Source organism: Gadus chalcogrammus, chromosome 2 (assembly GCF_026213295.1).
Source record: "Gadus chalcogrammus isolate NIFS_2021 chromosome 2, NIFS_Gcha_1.0, whole genome shotgun sequence".
Lineage (NCBI taxonomy): Eukaryota > Metazoa > Chordata > Actinopteri > Gadiformes > Gadidae > Gadus > Gadus chalcogrammus.
The window spans coordinates 13,620,096-13,632,621 of NC_079413.1; the positions used below are offsets into that span (position 1 = coordinate 13,620,096).

The 12,526-nt window shown below is 44.5% G+C and overlaps 1 protein-coding gene across 2 annotated transcripts in view; it reads right to left on the reverse strand.

The window, feature by feature from the left end:
* samd14 (sterile alpha motif domain containing 14) overlaps nt 1-12,526 on the reverse strand; it is a 49,896-nt gene that overhangs the window by 3,081 nt on the left and 34,289 nt on the right. For both annotated transcript variants that reach the window (XM_056582025.1, XM_056582029.1), the window contains exons 2-8: nt 9,746-9,794; nt 4,107-4,264; nt 3,463-3,585; nt 2,953-3,139; nt 2,484-2,571; nt 2,063-2,131; nt 739-895 (exon numbers count right to left, since the gene is read on the reverse strand). In XM_056582025.1, coding sequence (XP_056438000.1) covers nt 739-895; nt 2,063-2,131; nt 2,484-2,571; nt 2,953-3,139; nt 3,463-3,585; nt 4,107-4,264; nt 9,746-9,782 — 819 coding nt within the window. In that variant the 5' untranslated portion in view covers nt 9,783-9,794. The remainder of the gene's footprint in view (nt 1-738; nt 896-2,062; nt 2,132-2,483; nt 2,572-2,952; nt 3,140-3,462; nt 3,586-4,106; nt 4,265-9,745; nt 9,795-12,526) is intronic.

Consider the following 12,526-nt stretch of genomic DNA (forward strand, 5'->3'; position numbering starts at 1 on the left):
TAATCAGAAAAAAAAAAGATATCTCTCTCAGGCCATCCCCATTTTATGCCCAATATAAATACCCTCTCATCCTCTCTCTGTCATATATATGCAAACCATACAATATAAATATATAGTTGTGATTGTCTTATAATAAGGAAGTCTCTCTACTGTATTAATAGATATCTGATAAAGGTAACACAAACTAACTAAACATTAAAAAAATAACACAAAGTGACCACACAATACAAACCTACTACACAATACAAAAAAACAATACAAGCCAACTACACAATACAAACAAATAATACATACCTACTACACAATACAAATGAACAATACAAACTAACTACATAATGCAAACAAATAATGCAAACTAACTACGCAATACAATCTAATAATACAAACCTACTACACAATACAACTGAACAATACAAACTAACCATGCAATACATCTAAGAATACAAAACTACTACACAATACAAACTAAAAGTACAAACTAACAACACAATAATACAATCGGCTAAATCTTCTTCATATATTAGGGCCCTCAGGAGCGCTAAGTCATAACTTCCAACCTTTTACCCAGCATTATATATTATAAATTAGCCTAAAGGCTCTTTTTTTTTTAAGTAACATTACAACCTATTAATATATTGGCAATTTACATCTCTCTTCTCCAACCTGCTGTCCTGTCTCTCTTCTCTTTCCTGCCCATAAAGGCAAAAACACGCAGTAGACACACATAGGGGGTCCCACCTGTGAGTTAGACTTGCAGGGGCTTTGTGTGCCGAGGGGGGCTATTTTGGGGGAGCAGGGTGGGGTACCAGTTGACGAAACGGACCCCCGACTCTCTGTGAACCAGGAGAACGGTACAAAGGTGGCGGACATCCGTGACGGGCTCTCCGACGGTTCCCTAGGGAGCAGAATCAGCGGTGAGGAGGGGAAGGATCAGACAGGAAACAAACCGTCCACACACAGCTAATTATTTATTCATCAACATTTCAGAAACAATGAATATTCAATTGAGAGCAAGCGCATGCATGGTTGGCCGGTCAGACAAGTAAGCCATAACATAAAGATATATTATATGCTATATACCATGATGGCTTAACCTGGAAACAAACCAGCTTGTTTTAGCTCTAACACTCTGTGGTCGCTGGTGGATCTCCTCTAGGGTATCCTGCCACGAGGTGCAGGGTAGTGTTGTAGTTAGGGCTAGGATGGAGAGGTACGGCTCAGTATCTGATCCCAAATAGACACCAGGGCCGTGGCTCAAGCAAATAAGGAGTCAGGATTTTCAGACGAGTCACCGCGCAAGAACAAATGATGACCACATTGAGTTTGATCTGATATGTTTAGAATGATACTCTATTCTGAAACAGTATATGCATTAGTAAAAACGACAGCAATAGAACAATTATTCAGATACATTTCCTCATTTTCTTCTTCTGGCCACTTTAGACAAAGAGGGCAAAGGGGCGGCGGCCTGGGCTACTGGAGCCACGCCCCTATCCACATGCCTGCACCGTACTGAGACTGCCAAAACACACCAAAGCTAGAGCTTAGAGCGCAAGCATAAAGTGCATCGTCTTTCAGTCCGCTCCCGTGTTAATCAATGACCACTTCCACACCCGCTGCGGTGCATTGCGGAGCCGGGTGCCTCTTTCGGAGCGGGGTCGAGTATTCCGGCATATGCACTTTTTGACACATTTTGCCCGCTGATCAATACAAATGGCCTAGATGAGTAAGTGTGTGTGGGATTTAGTAGGTCTCTGGTGTGAAGACAAAAACGCAATAAAGTCTTCCATTCGGATTCTAGGCATGGCTTCGGTGTGTTTGGGCCTTTTGACTTCTCTATAGTATGAACTGTCTGGTTCTGGATGAACAAAGATAGAAAAGGAGAAAATACAGGTGTGTTGTATATTCACACCACTGCTCAAAACACTAATGCTTCTCTATGTGTGTCTGTAACGGCTACATTAAACAGATGTCTGAAAACATAAGAAACCTGCCTGTATGTTTGTTCATGTTGGTTCATTTCTAAAAAGGAAAGTTGACTTCAGGACCTCCGCAGACTCACCTGCTGCCCACAGACAGCCTGTTGGATTTATCTTTCCTCACCCGGACATAGGAGCGCCTCAGAGTCACACTGGGGAGAGACAAGAGAGAGGGAGACAGAGGGAGTTAGAGAGAGAGAGAGTTAGAGGGGGAGAGAGAGAGAGAGAGAGAGTTAGAGGGAGAGAGAGAGAGAGAGAGTTAGAGAGGGAGAGATTGAGAATGAGAGAGAGGCGAGATGGTGGGAGAGAGAGGGAGGGGGGGGATGGTGGGATAAAGAGGGTATTGAGAGAAGGGGGAAAGAGGCCGAAAGAATAAAAGGAATGTGTGAATGTATGTGTGTACTTTTGTGATTGTGACTGTGCGTGACTGTGTGTTTTCAGGTTTGCGTGTGTGCTTGTTTATCTGTTTGTGTGGGGGTGTGTTTATGTGTGTGTTTCAGTCACCCCAGATCCAGGAAGCGTCTCTTGGTCTTCTTGTCAAAGATAACAGTCGGGCTACCGGGGTCAGCTGGGCTAGTATCTGACACCAATACTACACACACACACACACACACACACACACACACACACACACACACACACACACACACACACACACACACACACACACACACACACACACACACACACACAAAAACAGTTTTCATCACTGCAACAATTCCCAGAGGCCCCTTCTTAACGCACCAAAGGGGAAAGCAATGGAGGCACTACCGCTTAAAGAGTGTGTGTGTGTGTGTGTGTGTGTGTGTGTGTGTGTGTGTGTGTGTGTGTGTGTGTGTGTGTGTGTGTGTGTGTGTGTGTGTCTGTGTGTGTGTCTGTGTGTGTGTGTGTGTGTGTGTGTGTGTGTGTGTGTGTGTGTGTGTGTGTGTGTGTGTGTGTGTGTGTGTGTGTGTGTGTGTGTGTGTGTGTTAACCTTCGCTGTCAGGTCTCTTGTTCCTCCTCATGTAAACAGGGGAGCAGTTAGAGGAGGGGCAGGACTTTGACGGTGAGCTGGAGGGTGTGACCAAGGCCTCCTGAGACGTGGCATTGGTCAGTTGCCGGTACCGCCTGCGTGGCGTGGCAGCCAATGACGAACCTCCATCCTCTGCTGAGCGACGCACCTGATCATGGCAGCAGTTGCATCTGATTTTTTCTGTATATTTTTTAATTGTTTTCATTTCGTTTATAATCAGTTATAGTTGGAGGAAATTTATAAAACAAATGCGAAATTTATAAAACAAAAATACATAACATCTGTAGCACCACACCCAGCAACACAACCACTCAGTTTCAACAGACAGAAATGGACCTCATCAAGCAAATGTATGTTGTGTTGTTAGGAAAATGTAGTGTACTTTCAAGGTCTTTGAAACACATCAATTTTGTGGCGACCATTGAAATGTGATGCTCATTGTTGAAAAGATATTAATGCATGAATTATTACCAGGGGACTGTCGAATGAGAACGCAGTACTTCTTGACGAGAGCAACGAATCAGGGGAAGGGATGGAGCCGGTTGTGGCCAATTGGAGTGGAGAGCGAGCCGAGTGTAAGGGGCTGTCCTGGTACTGACACACACAAACACACACATACACACGCACGCAAATGGGAAATCAAACCAACAAACACAAATACACACACATACACAGATGGGAACACACACACCACACATAAATGGGCACACAGACATATATAAAAACACACAAACACACACACAAATGGACAAATGGACACGCTCACATTAAAATAGACTTTGCAAATTTGCAAACACACACAATCTCTCCCTCTCCCTCTCTCTCTCTCTCTCTCTCCCTCTCTCTCTCTCTCTCTCTCTCTCACACACACACACACACACACACACACACTCACACACACTCACACAAATAAAGAGAGAGACACACACAGACACAAAGAGACCCACGCACATTAATATAAACACCATAATAAGAGTTGATGATTTGGTACATCTACATAAAGGCGTTTATGGATCTATACTATGCGTCCGTAGTTAGTTAGTGTGAGATTTCGAAATGATGCAGGTGTGGTTTTGGAATAAAAGAAACACTATGCATCCAAAGTGTCACCTCACCTTCCTCTCTAAGCTGTCATCCCCCTCTGTGGAACTGACGCTGTCACGGTAACGGGACCGTGAGGGCCGCTGCCTCCGCGACTTGACGGACAGCTGGGCCCGCCCCTTTTGGATGCTGTTGTCCAATAGCTCTGTCTCTGGGATGGCCTCGTTCAGGTCTAAGAGACAAGCATTCAAAATCAACACAGCAGCGGGAAATCTCCAGAAAAGTACAGATGACACAATGGTACCCGGTCCAAAGTAAAAATGAACCCTGTTAAAGATGTGATTGTGATTGTTGTTTTTCCTACTTTCCTACCTTCATACCAAGAGGTCTGCTAGGTCAAAAAGGCCCATTGTGAGTCCTGCCTATCCACACCCTGAGTCTTGTTCCAGCACACCCTGAAACCAATCCGGACCTTCATTTTTTAATTCTTCACCCCCATGCATAAAGGCGAGAGGGACGTTGTAAGACAGAGAGAGAAATGGTGGGGATAATAAATAACAGGCATAGGTTAGGAGAGCGACCAGAAGAACGAGTGACCACTGAGCAAACAAAGAGGCAGAGAAGATTGCTTTTGAGTTGTGACCTAAATCCGCTTCCATTTCCCATCACTCGTCGTCAATTATCCAATTGCCACCTGTTCTTGCACAACCCCTTTCTCTCTCTGTCTCTTTCTTATATGTGTGTATGTGGTCATTCTACCAGGTTTAAATATGTATCACAGCATGGCTCTTACACACCCAGGGGAATTAATTAATGAATTATTCAAAAAGCATCCACACCATCAAATCCTCTTTGATAATAATAATGTTAGGGTTAGACTCGTTTTCTTTATTATTTTTTTGTGCTTTGCAATTTAACATTATATGGAGCTTTCATTGATTGATTTCTTCCATGTTCGAGAATTGAATGTTGACATTTACGAGTGTGTGTGTGTGTGTGTGTGTGTGTGTGTGTGTGTGTGTGTGTGTGTGTGTGTGTGTGTGTGTGTGTGTGTGTGTGTGTGTGTGTGTGTGTGTGTGTGTGTGTGTGTGTAAGATCCCCAGGGAAAGAGTAGGTGATTGTAGGGCGTCATCATCTACCTCCCCCCCGAATACGTTGACCCCATCTGCAGGCTATCGATGCGGTTTGATTTAGCAAGACAACACGTCTGGATTGTAATGACTAGCAAGGGACTGAACGCTAAAACATGTCAGCAGAGTTCCGTCATTGCTCAGAGGGTGAAAATTAAGCGCTGAATAGAGGTTTGCGTGTCAGACGCCCGGCCAAAATGTTGTGGGTTTGAATGCTCAAATCCACAGTCCACCCCAAACCCTCTACCTGCTCATTAATGACTTATCAACAAAATACCATTTCATTGTTGCTTTCGATATTTGTTCAATAACAATACTTGGTCGTGGACCGTATTTTTGGTTTGAAGTGACGTCAACTCTTGAAATGTTCTCGATCTCATCTCATAATCACTTTGGACTAAATGGAATCAAATCTTTCCTTTATATTTCACATGGTACAGAGTGTTGTCTGAGATGCCTGTGTCGTCTGAGGTGACGAGCTTGGAATAGGTGGGTGGAGGGAACTGGGCGGAGGTGGGGGAAGGAAGTGGAAGGAGGTCGGGGGACAAACTGTACCGTCAACCAAAGGAAGAATTGAGTGAGTCAACAAAATATTCTGCTGTGCAGCTATTCACACGCCCACGCTACACACACAAATCCGAGTACGTGCGCACACACATGCACAGAAGATGACTCATCCTGGTTAAAGGCTCTGGCCCTTCCAACAGTTATTTTTGATACACATAGTGTTATTGTTGGTGGAACAAGTGAATACACACACACAAACACCTACACACACTCTGGTTTTAAACAAAGCCTTGCATCATTCCACCACACTAGATTTAAGATGGCTTGTTTACTTTGATTGTACTTCATATATGCTATAGCAGGAAATATAAATACGATAAGATAAGATGATTAAACTAGATAATCCAAGATAAGAAATTTGGGACCAAAAATTAAAGAAAATTCTCTATATTTCTTCCTTGGTCTCCAGAGTTTGAGCACTTTTACAGTCAAGCAAATAAAGATTTTTTATTTTTTATTTCTGCATGTAATTAAAACTGGTCATACTAAACCCCTAGAATAGCTAATGATAAAGGGGAATGTTACCCTCTTTTGAGTAAGTAAATTAACTTCTTATTGATAATAATAAATAGAATCGTCCCCCTGCCCTAAGCCCCTCCCATCAAACGATGTCCAATCATACACGCGCAGATGAGCGCAGTTGGGCAGAGAAAGGAAACGTGACTCTGCAGAGAATTTCCTTCCTTTCCTTATTTCCGTATAATTGGCTGACTCATTAATTCCTTCACTCTCCACCTCAAGCTGGTGTGTGGTGAGCGATCTGGTGCAGATTGGCTGCTGTGCATCTCCTAAGTCGGTGCTACACACTGGTGGTGGTGTGTGAGGTCCCCCCCCTTCACTGTGAAGTGTCTTTGGGTGTCTAGAAAAGCGCTATATAAATTCAATAAATTATTATTAATATATTTTATGCAGCCTACTTCACACGTCATTAACAATCGTCTTGTGTACATTTTTCTTTGGGGCAGAACATTGGATCTACAGATAGCTGTGATGTTTTGATGTAGATGGATCATTTTGACCCAACTATTTTACAGAAATATTGCCTAAGCATTTGGGTTGTATAGCTTCCATTTTGTGCTGTCAGTGCTAAGCTGTACATCTGGTTTTCTGAACATATTGTGGATTTTAACTCAGCCTTGAATTATAATGAATTGAATTCCAATGGAAACGGTGAAGAATGATGAATCGAGAGTGAAAGAATAGACTAAAAGTGAGAGATGTCCTCACTTATTCTACAGTTAAAATGCAAACAGGAGGCATCCATGACCTGACCTTGAAGCCACTTGTACTTTGTAAATGAAACAAAGAGATTTAGTGGCGCTGCGGTGCTCTACCTTCACTGTATGGAGACAGAGTCAGAACCTGATTGGTTCTGACAGGGTAACCTTCCCCAGAACGGAGACGGTATATCGCGTGTGTGTGTGTCTCTGTCTATCTCCTTCTGTTTCTCTCTCTCATAGAGTCCTCTCTCTCTCTCTCTCTCTCTCTCTCTCTCTCTCTCTCTCTCTCTCTCTCTCTCTCTCTCTCTCTCTCTCTCTCCCCCTCCCTCTCTGTCGGTCTGACTATCTCTCCTTCTCTCTCTGTCTCTCTGTCTCTGGTCCCTCTCTCCCTCTCGCTCTCCCTCTGGCTCCCTCTCTCTCTCGCTCTCGCTCTCTCTCCCCCCAAGGTCTAGCCGATATAAGGGGACCTTTATGTGGGCATATTTATGCAGAAAACATTCTAAATCTGCACGTCCTAATGGCTCTTCTTTGTGTCTCCCACATAATTGCTCCTCTGCTATGGCAAAAACAGGCTGCAACACCAGCATGGAGCATTCTCTGTTCACAAGTATAATTTAGCCTAACATCCAATCGAACACACAGAAGAAAGAAGAAATATATCCTGGAGGATTTCGGATGCCCTTGGGCCTTGGGTATCCGCCAGGTGTGCCCGGGACGGCAGCCAGAGAACACCGTTTTGTTAGGCAGTGCAGATAAAGTGCTGAATCCTGCTCTAAGGGAGTCTCTCTCTCTTCTCTTGCACTATCTGAGTATGAGTCACATATGGAGTTGAATGAATGGATGGATGAACTAAGCAACTGTTACAGCTGTGTAAAACATGAGATGTTCACACGTCACATAGTAGCTCAAACTGTACACATAAAACATGTTCCAAAGCACCTACATCTGTTTCATCATTTCTGTAGAGGAGACACCAGACACACACAGGATACACATGCACCTCAGCTCACCTGCAAGACTTGCAGACACCCCTGTGTAAACAGTGCTGACACCTGAGGTACGCACGTTTGCGCATGCACGGACGCGCACACACGCATGCAGCCATGCAAGCACGCGGCCATGCACGCAAACACAAACCTAAACACACATATTCTCTGTCCACACCCACAGACTGGATTGACATGGCTTTAGAGAGGAAGAATGGAGAGGGGGAGGAGAGGAGGGAAGGAAGGGAAGAGCAGAGAAGAGGTGGAGGAGAGTAGAGAATAGGAGAGAAGAGGTGGAAGAGAGGAGAGAATAGGAGAGAAGAGGTGGAGGAGAGGAGAGAATAGGTGGAAGAGAGGAGAGAATAGGTGGAAGAGAGGAGAGAATAGGTGGAAGAGAGGAGAGAATATGAGAGAAGAGGTGGAGGAGAGAAGAGGTGGAGGAGAGGAAAGAAGAGGTGGAGGAGAGGAGAGAATAGGAAGGAAGAACTGGAGAATAGGAGAGAAGAGGCAAATAGTGGTAGAGATAGACAGGTAGAGTCATTGCATTACAGCAGGGGGTTGCAGATGAACAGACAAAAGCAGAGAGAGAGAGAGAGAGAGAGAGAGAGAGAGAGAGAGAGAGAGAGAGAGAGAGAGAGAGAGAGAAAGAGAGAGAGAGAGAGAGAGAGAGAGAGTTCATTATAAGTGGAAGCATTGGCGCAGGGAATCAAAGCAGTCGGAGAGCATGGACATGTGAGAAGGGGGGGAGAGGGAGACAGTGTGGTTGAGAGAGATGTCTCTGATCAACTGATCAGGAGACGTATAAAAGTCCAGAGCTGAGCATCAGATGTAAAGTTACGGCCTGTAGAAATCAATATGTTATTGGTCGGCCCTTAATGGAGGTCTGCATGAGAGGAGAACACGCACGATAAGAAGAGAGAGGTTATCAATGATTCATGGGAAGGATTGAAATCATCAAAGCACAGAAGTCACAGAATTACAGAGAGTGACAGTTGGTTGATTGCTCATGGGCCCAACTGAGAAAATAGGGTTAGGGTTAGTAATACACAATTTAGTTTTTTTGTTGACCACAATATCAGTTGGTCCAAGGCGTGGCAAATGTCTAGCACCACATAATGAAGTGCATAAAAACAAGAAGAACCAGGGGTAGTTCTACACACACGAAGCTGTGCTTGTCAAGGCATGTCCAGCATGTTATTGACCCCCTAGTGGTCATATGAACACACTGCAGCGGGAGACATTCTGGACCCGTCTGGCGGAAGCTATAAAGAGTAACTACATAGAAGTATGTGTGTGTGTGTGTGTGTGTGTGTGTGTGTGTGTGTGTGTGTGTGTGTGTGTGTGTGTGTGTGTGTGTGTGTGTGTGTGTGTGTGTGTGTGTGTGTGTGTGTGTGTGTGTGTGTGTGTCTATGTGCTAGAAATGACCAAAGAGGAAATAGATCAACAAAACCCAGCCAAGCTCTGTAAGACACAAACAGCTGAGTCCACAGTAATAAACACACACACACCCACACAAACACACACACACAGGCTTAGATTTGGGTAAAGGTGAGCGGTACATTTGGTCAGAGCTTCAGAATGGATAGGTTTGTAGACCCAGGCGACCAAGCACATTCTACTGTAATGGAACTAGAGATTGGGGAGAGCATGATAGTAAAGTTGTGAGTGTTAAACTCCCAGCCAGAAGGATCTGGGTTTAAACCTATGTTCACAGTCTACAGTATGTTCTCTTAATATGTGAACTGTATAAGAGGTTTACGGACGCGTGCATGCATGTGTGTGTGAGAGACAAAGCGAGAGAAAGACTTACCAAACACGTTTTCTGTGTCATCCAGGGTGGTAGACATTACGAGCCAGAACTAGCAACAGACCAGAAACGGAAGGGTCGTTAAAAGGACACGTATTCATTGAGATGGTAATTAATTTATAAAATGCCAATAGTTATACACCTTGTAGCAGGGATAAAATATTTAATATTCTGGGATTATTCAGCAGTACTACTCTGCTATAGCAGAACTTTGGGGGTAGACGACACAGCCAGGGCTTGAATAATATATGTTCTCCCGAAGAGATACTAATTTGTGCGACTGAGCGACTTTTGGAAGGGATTGTACAGTGACCAGTGCACATGGGGTTAATTTGAAACGTTTACAGACATGTTTTATAAGGACATTGTTGTCCAGACAGGATGTGAAGCTTATCTCTTCACATTGGAAATCATCACCCGCCACCAACAACATGATTGGTTGAAAAAAAGAAAAACGCCCCGTTTTAGAGCTTGCCTGCTGTCAGACTTTAAATGGTTAATCTAAAGTCTAACTTGTGAGACTACGTATTAAAAGGCAGACACCATAGACCCTGTAAAAGCCACAGATACAGTCCAAAAAAGAGTTTCTCTGAGACAAACGTTTAACCCGCTTCACACTGATGGATGAGAAGGTGTTTCCTCAACTGGAGGACCGCGGACTTCTCCCCTACCTACAACACACTTTCTGAAAAGGGGCTCCTGGCCCTTGAGAGTCAATGGTTGACCCCAGGCTGCAAATGGACTCAGGAGAACCCTCCAGAGTTCAGGCGAGCGCAAACCTAAATAATGGACAAGGTGCGTTCCCCAGTCCAGGTGAATCTTTAATACGACGTTTACGCGTAGTCAGACAGTCCTAAAATGTATTATTCAGTGTCAGTCCCATCGTCGTTGTCTGTCCAACGCACAATGGATTGAGAGTGAGCGGAGACCGGTGGGCGGTGGGCGTCATGCGATTTGTTTCAGATGTAAGGAGCCCTGTTTACGCAGGTAGATACGCAACCTCTTCGCCATCAACAAAGTACAGTTACATGACGCTGTTTATTTATTTATTAATTACATTTCACCAAGACAATGCAGTCTGAAACCCCTTCTCATCTCACCCCCATATTGCTATTTCTTTCCCTTCCTGCGTCCCTCACTTACATTGCCCAACCCAACACCTCCCCTCCCAATTCACACACATACACTTCTTCTACATGTCTTCTACATCACCTCGTCCTCTCTAAGGGTCTGACCTCCCAAGAGCCCACTCTAGCCTCTGCCCACTCTGGCCACACACAAACACACATCACACACACATACACGTGCACACACACACACAAACACACACACACACACACACACACACACACACACACACACACACACACACACACACACACACACACACACACACACACACACACACACACACACACACACACACACACACTCATGTTGTCTGGTGTTCTGTCAAGGCAGTGTCTGCACAGCGGAGGAGTCATGAGAGAGTTGGCAGGGAACTCTGATGAGCAGATGTTTGTGATACTGCTGACCCATTTCTCTGTGACGTGGGGGAGGAGAGAGGAAAGACAAAAAGAGAGGAGAAGTGAGAGAAGAGGGTAGAGGAGAAGAGAGAGGAGAGGATGAGAGAGGTTTTAGCCAGAGGACAGAGGAGAAGAGAGAGAAGAGGGTAGAGGAGTAGAGAGAGGAGGAGAGGAGAGAGGAGAAGTGAGAGGACAGAGGAGAAGAGGAGAGAAAGAGAGAGGAGAAGAGAAAAGACAGAGGAGCAGAGAGAGGAGAGGAGAGGAGGACAGAGGAGAAGAGAAAGGACAGAGGAGAAGAGAAAGGAGAGGAGAGGATACATGGGAGGACAGGAAGGTTTAAAGAAAGGAGAACCCAAATGACCTTTTTAACGGCAGACAAGCACTTGAAATAGAAAGGTTTCCTCAGCTGAGGATGTGCTCACTATGTCAGACATTAACCCAGTGGCCTTGGTTACAGCCACGCCTCCTGACCCCCTTCCAGCTCACAGCAGAATACCTTATTGTTATGAGCCTTGGAGCAAGGCCATTCAATATTCATGAACATACGTCTTAATAAATTAGCCATAGGCCCTGTCTGTGCTGAAATTTCATTTGAAAGCCTTTACTTTGACCCTCTATTTTGGTAGATTGATATGAAAGCTCCGTTAAATGCACCATATCACTGTATTAATATGATTAACGCTTCATACCTCTAACTCATTCCTTCTGTCCTCTTATGCATCCGATAACATCCAAAAATGATCGGTAATTAGCACTGTAGATAGCCAGCAGGAGAACTCAAGCTTGAAGCAGCCCATCTGAAAACAGTGGCTAAACGAGAACGTTGGCTGTTTATTTATTCATGAACTTCCTTCTTTCCTATCTATTGTTTTTATTTAATGTGCTTATAGGGAAATGTGTTAATTTATTTTGCTTACAAAAGAAGCAGGTGAGTTGACGTTCTCCAGTGGCTTTTCTTGTTCACAGACTAAATAAACAATTGCGGGTTTGAAGGTGTGGTGGACAGCATGTTGTGGGTCAGAGGTCAGCATAGCTCACAACCAATCACCATGCGCACTCGCGCTGAAATGCACAGGATGCCAGTAACTATAAATTCTTTATCGGAGGTATGACAAAGAGAGAGAGAGAGAGAGAGAGAGAGAGAGAGAGAGAGAGAGAGAGAGAGAGAGAGAGAGAGAGAGAGAGAGAGAGAGAGAGAGAGAGAGAGAGAGGGGAAACACTGGGCAGGTAGCCTAGTAGAAAAGCCATCTGCTAGCAC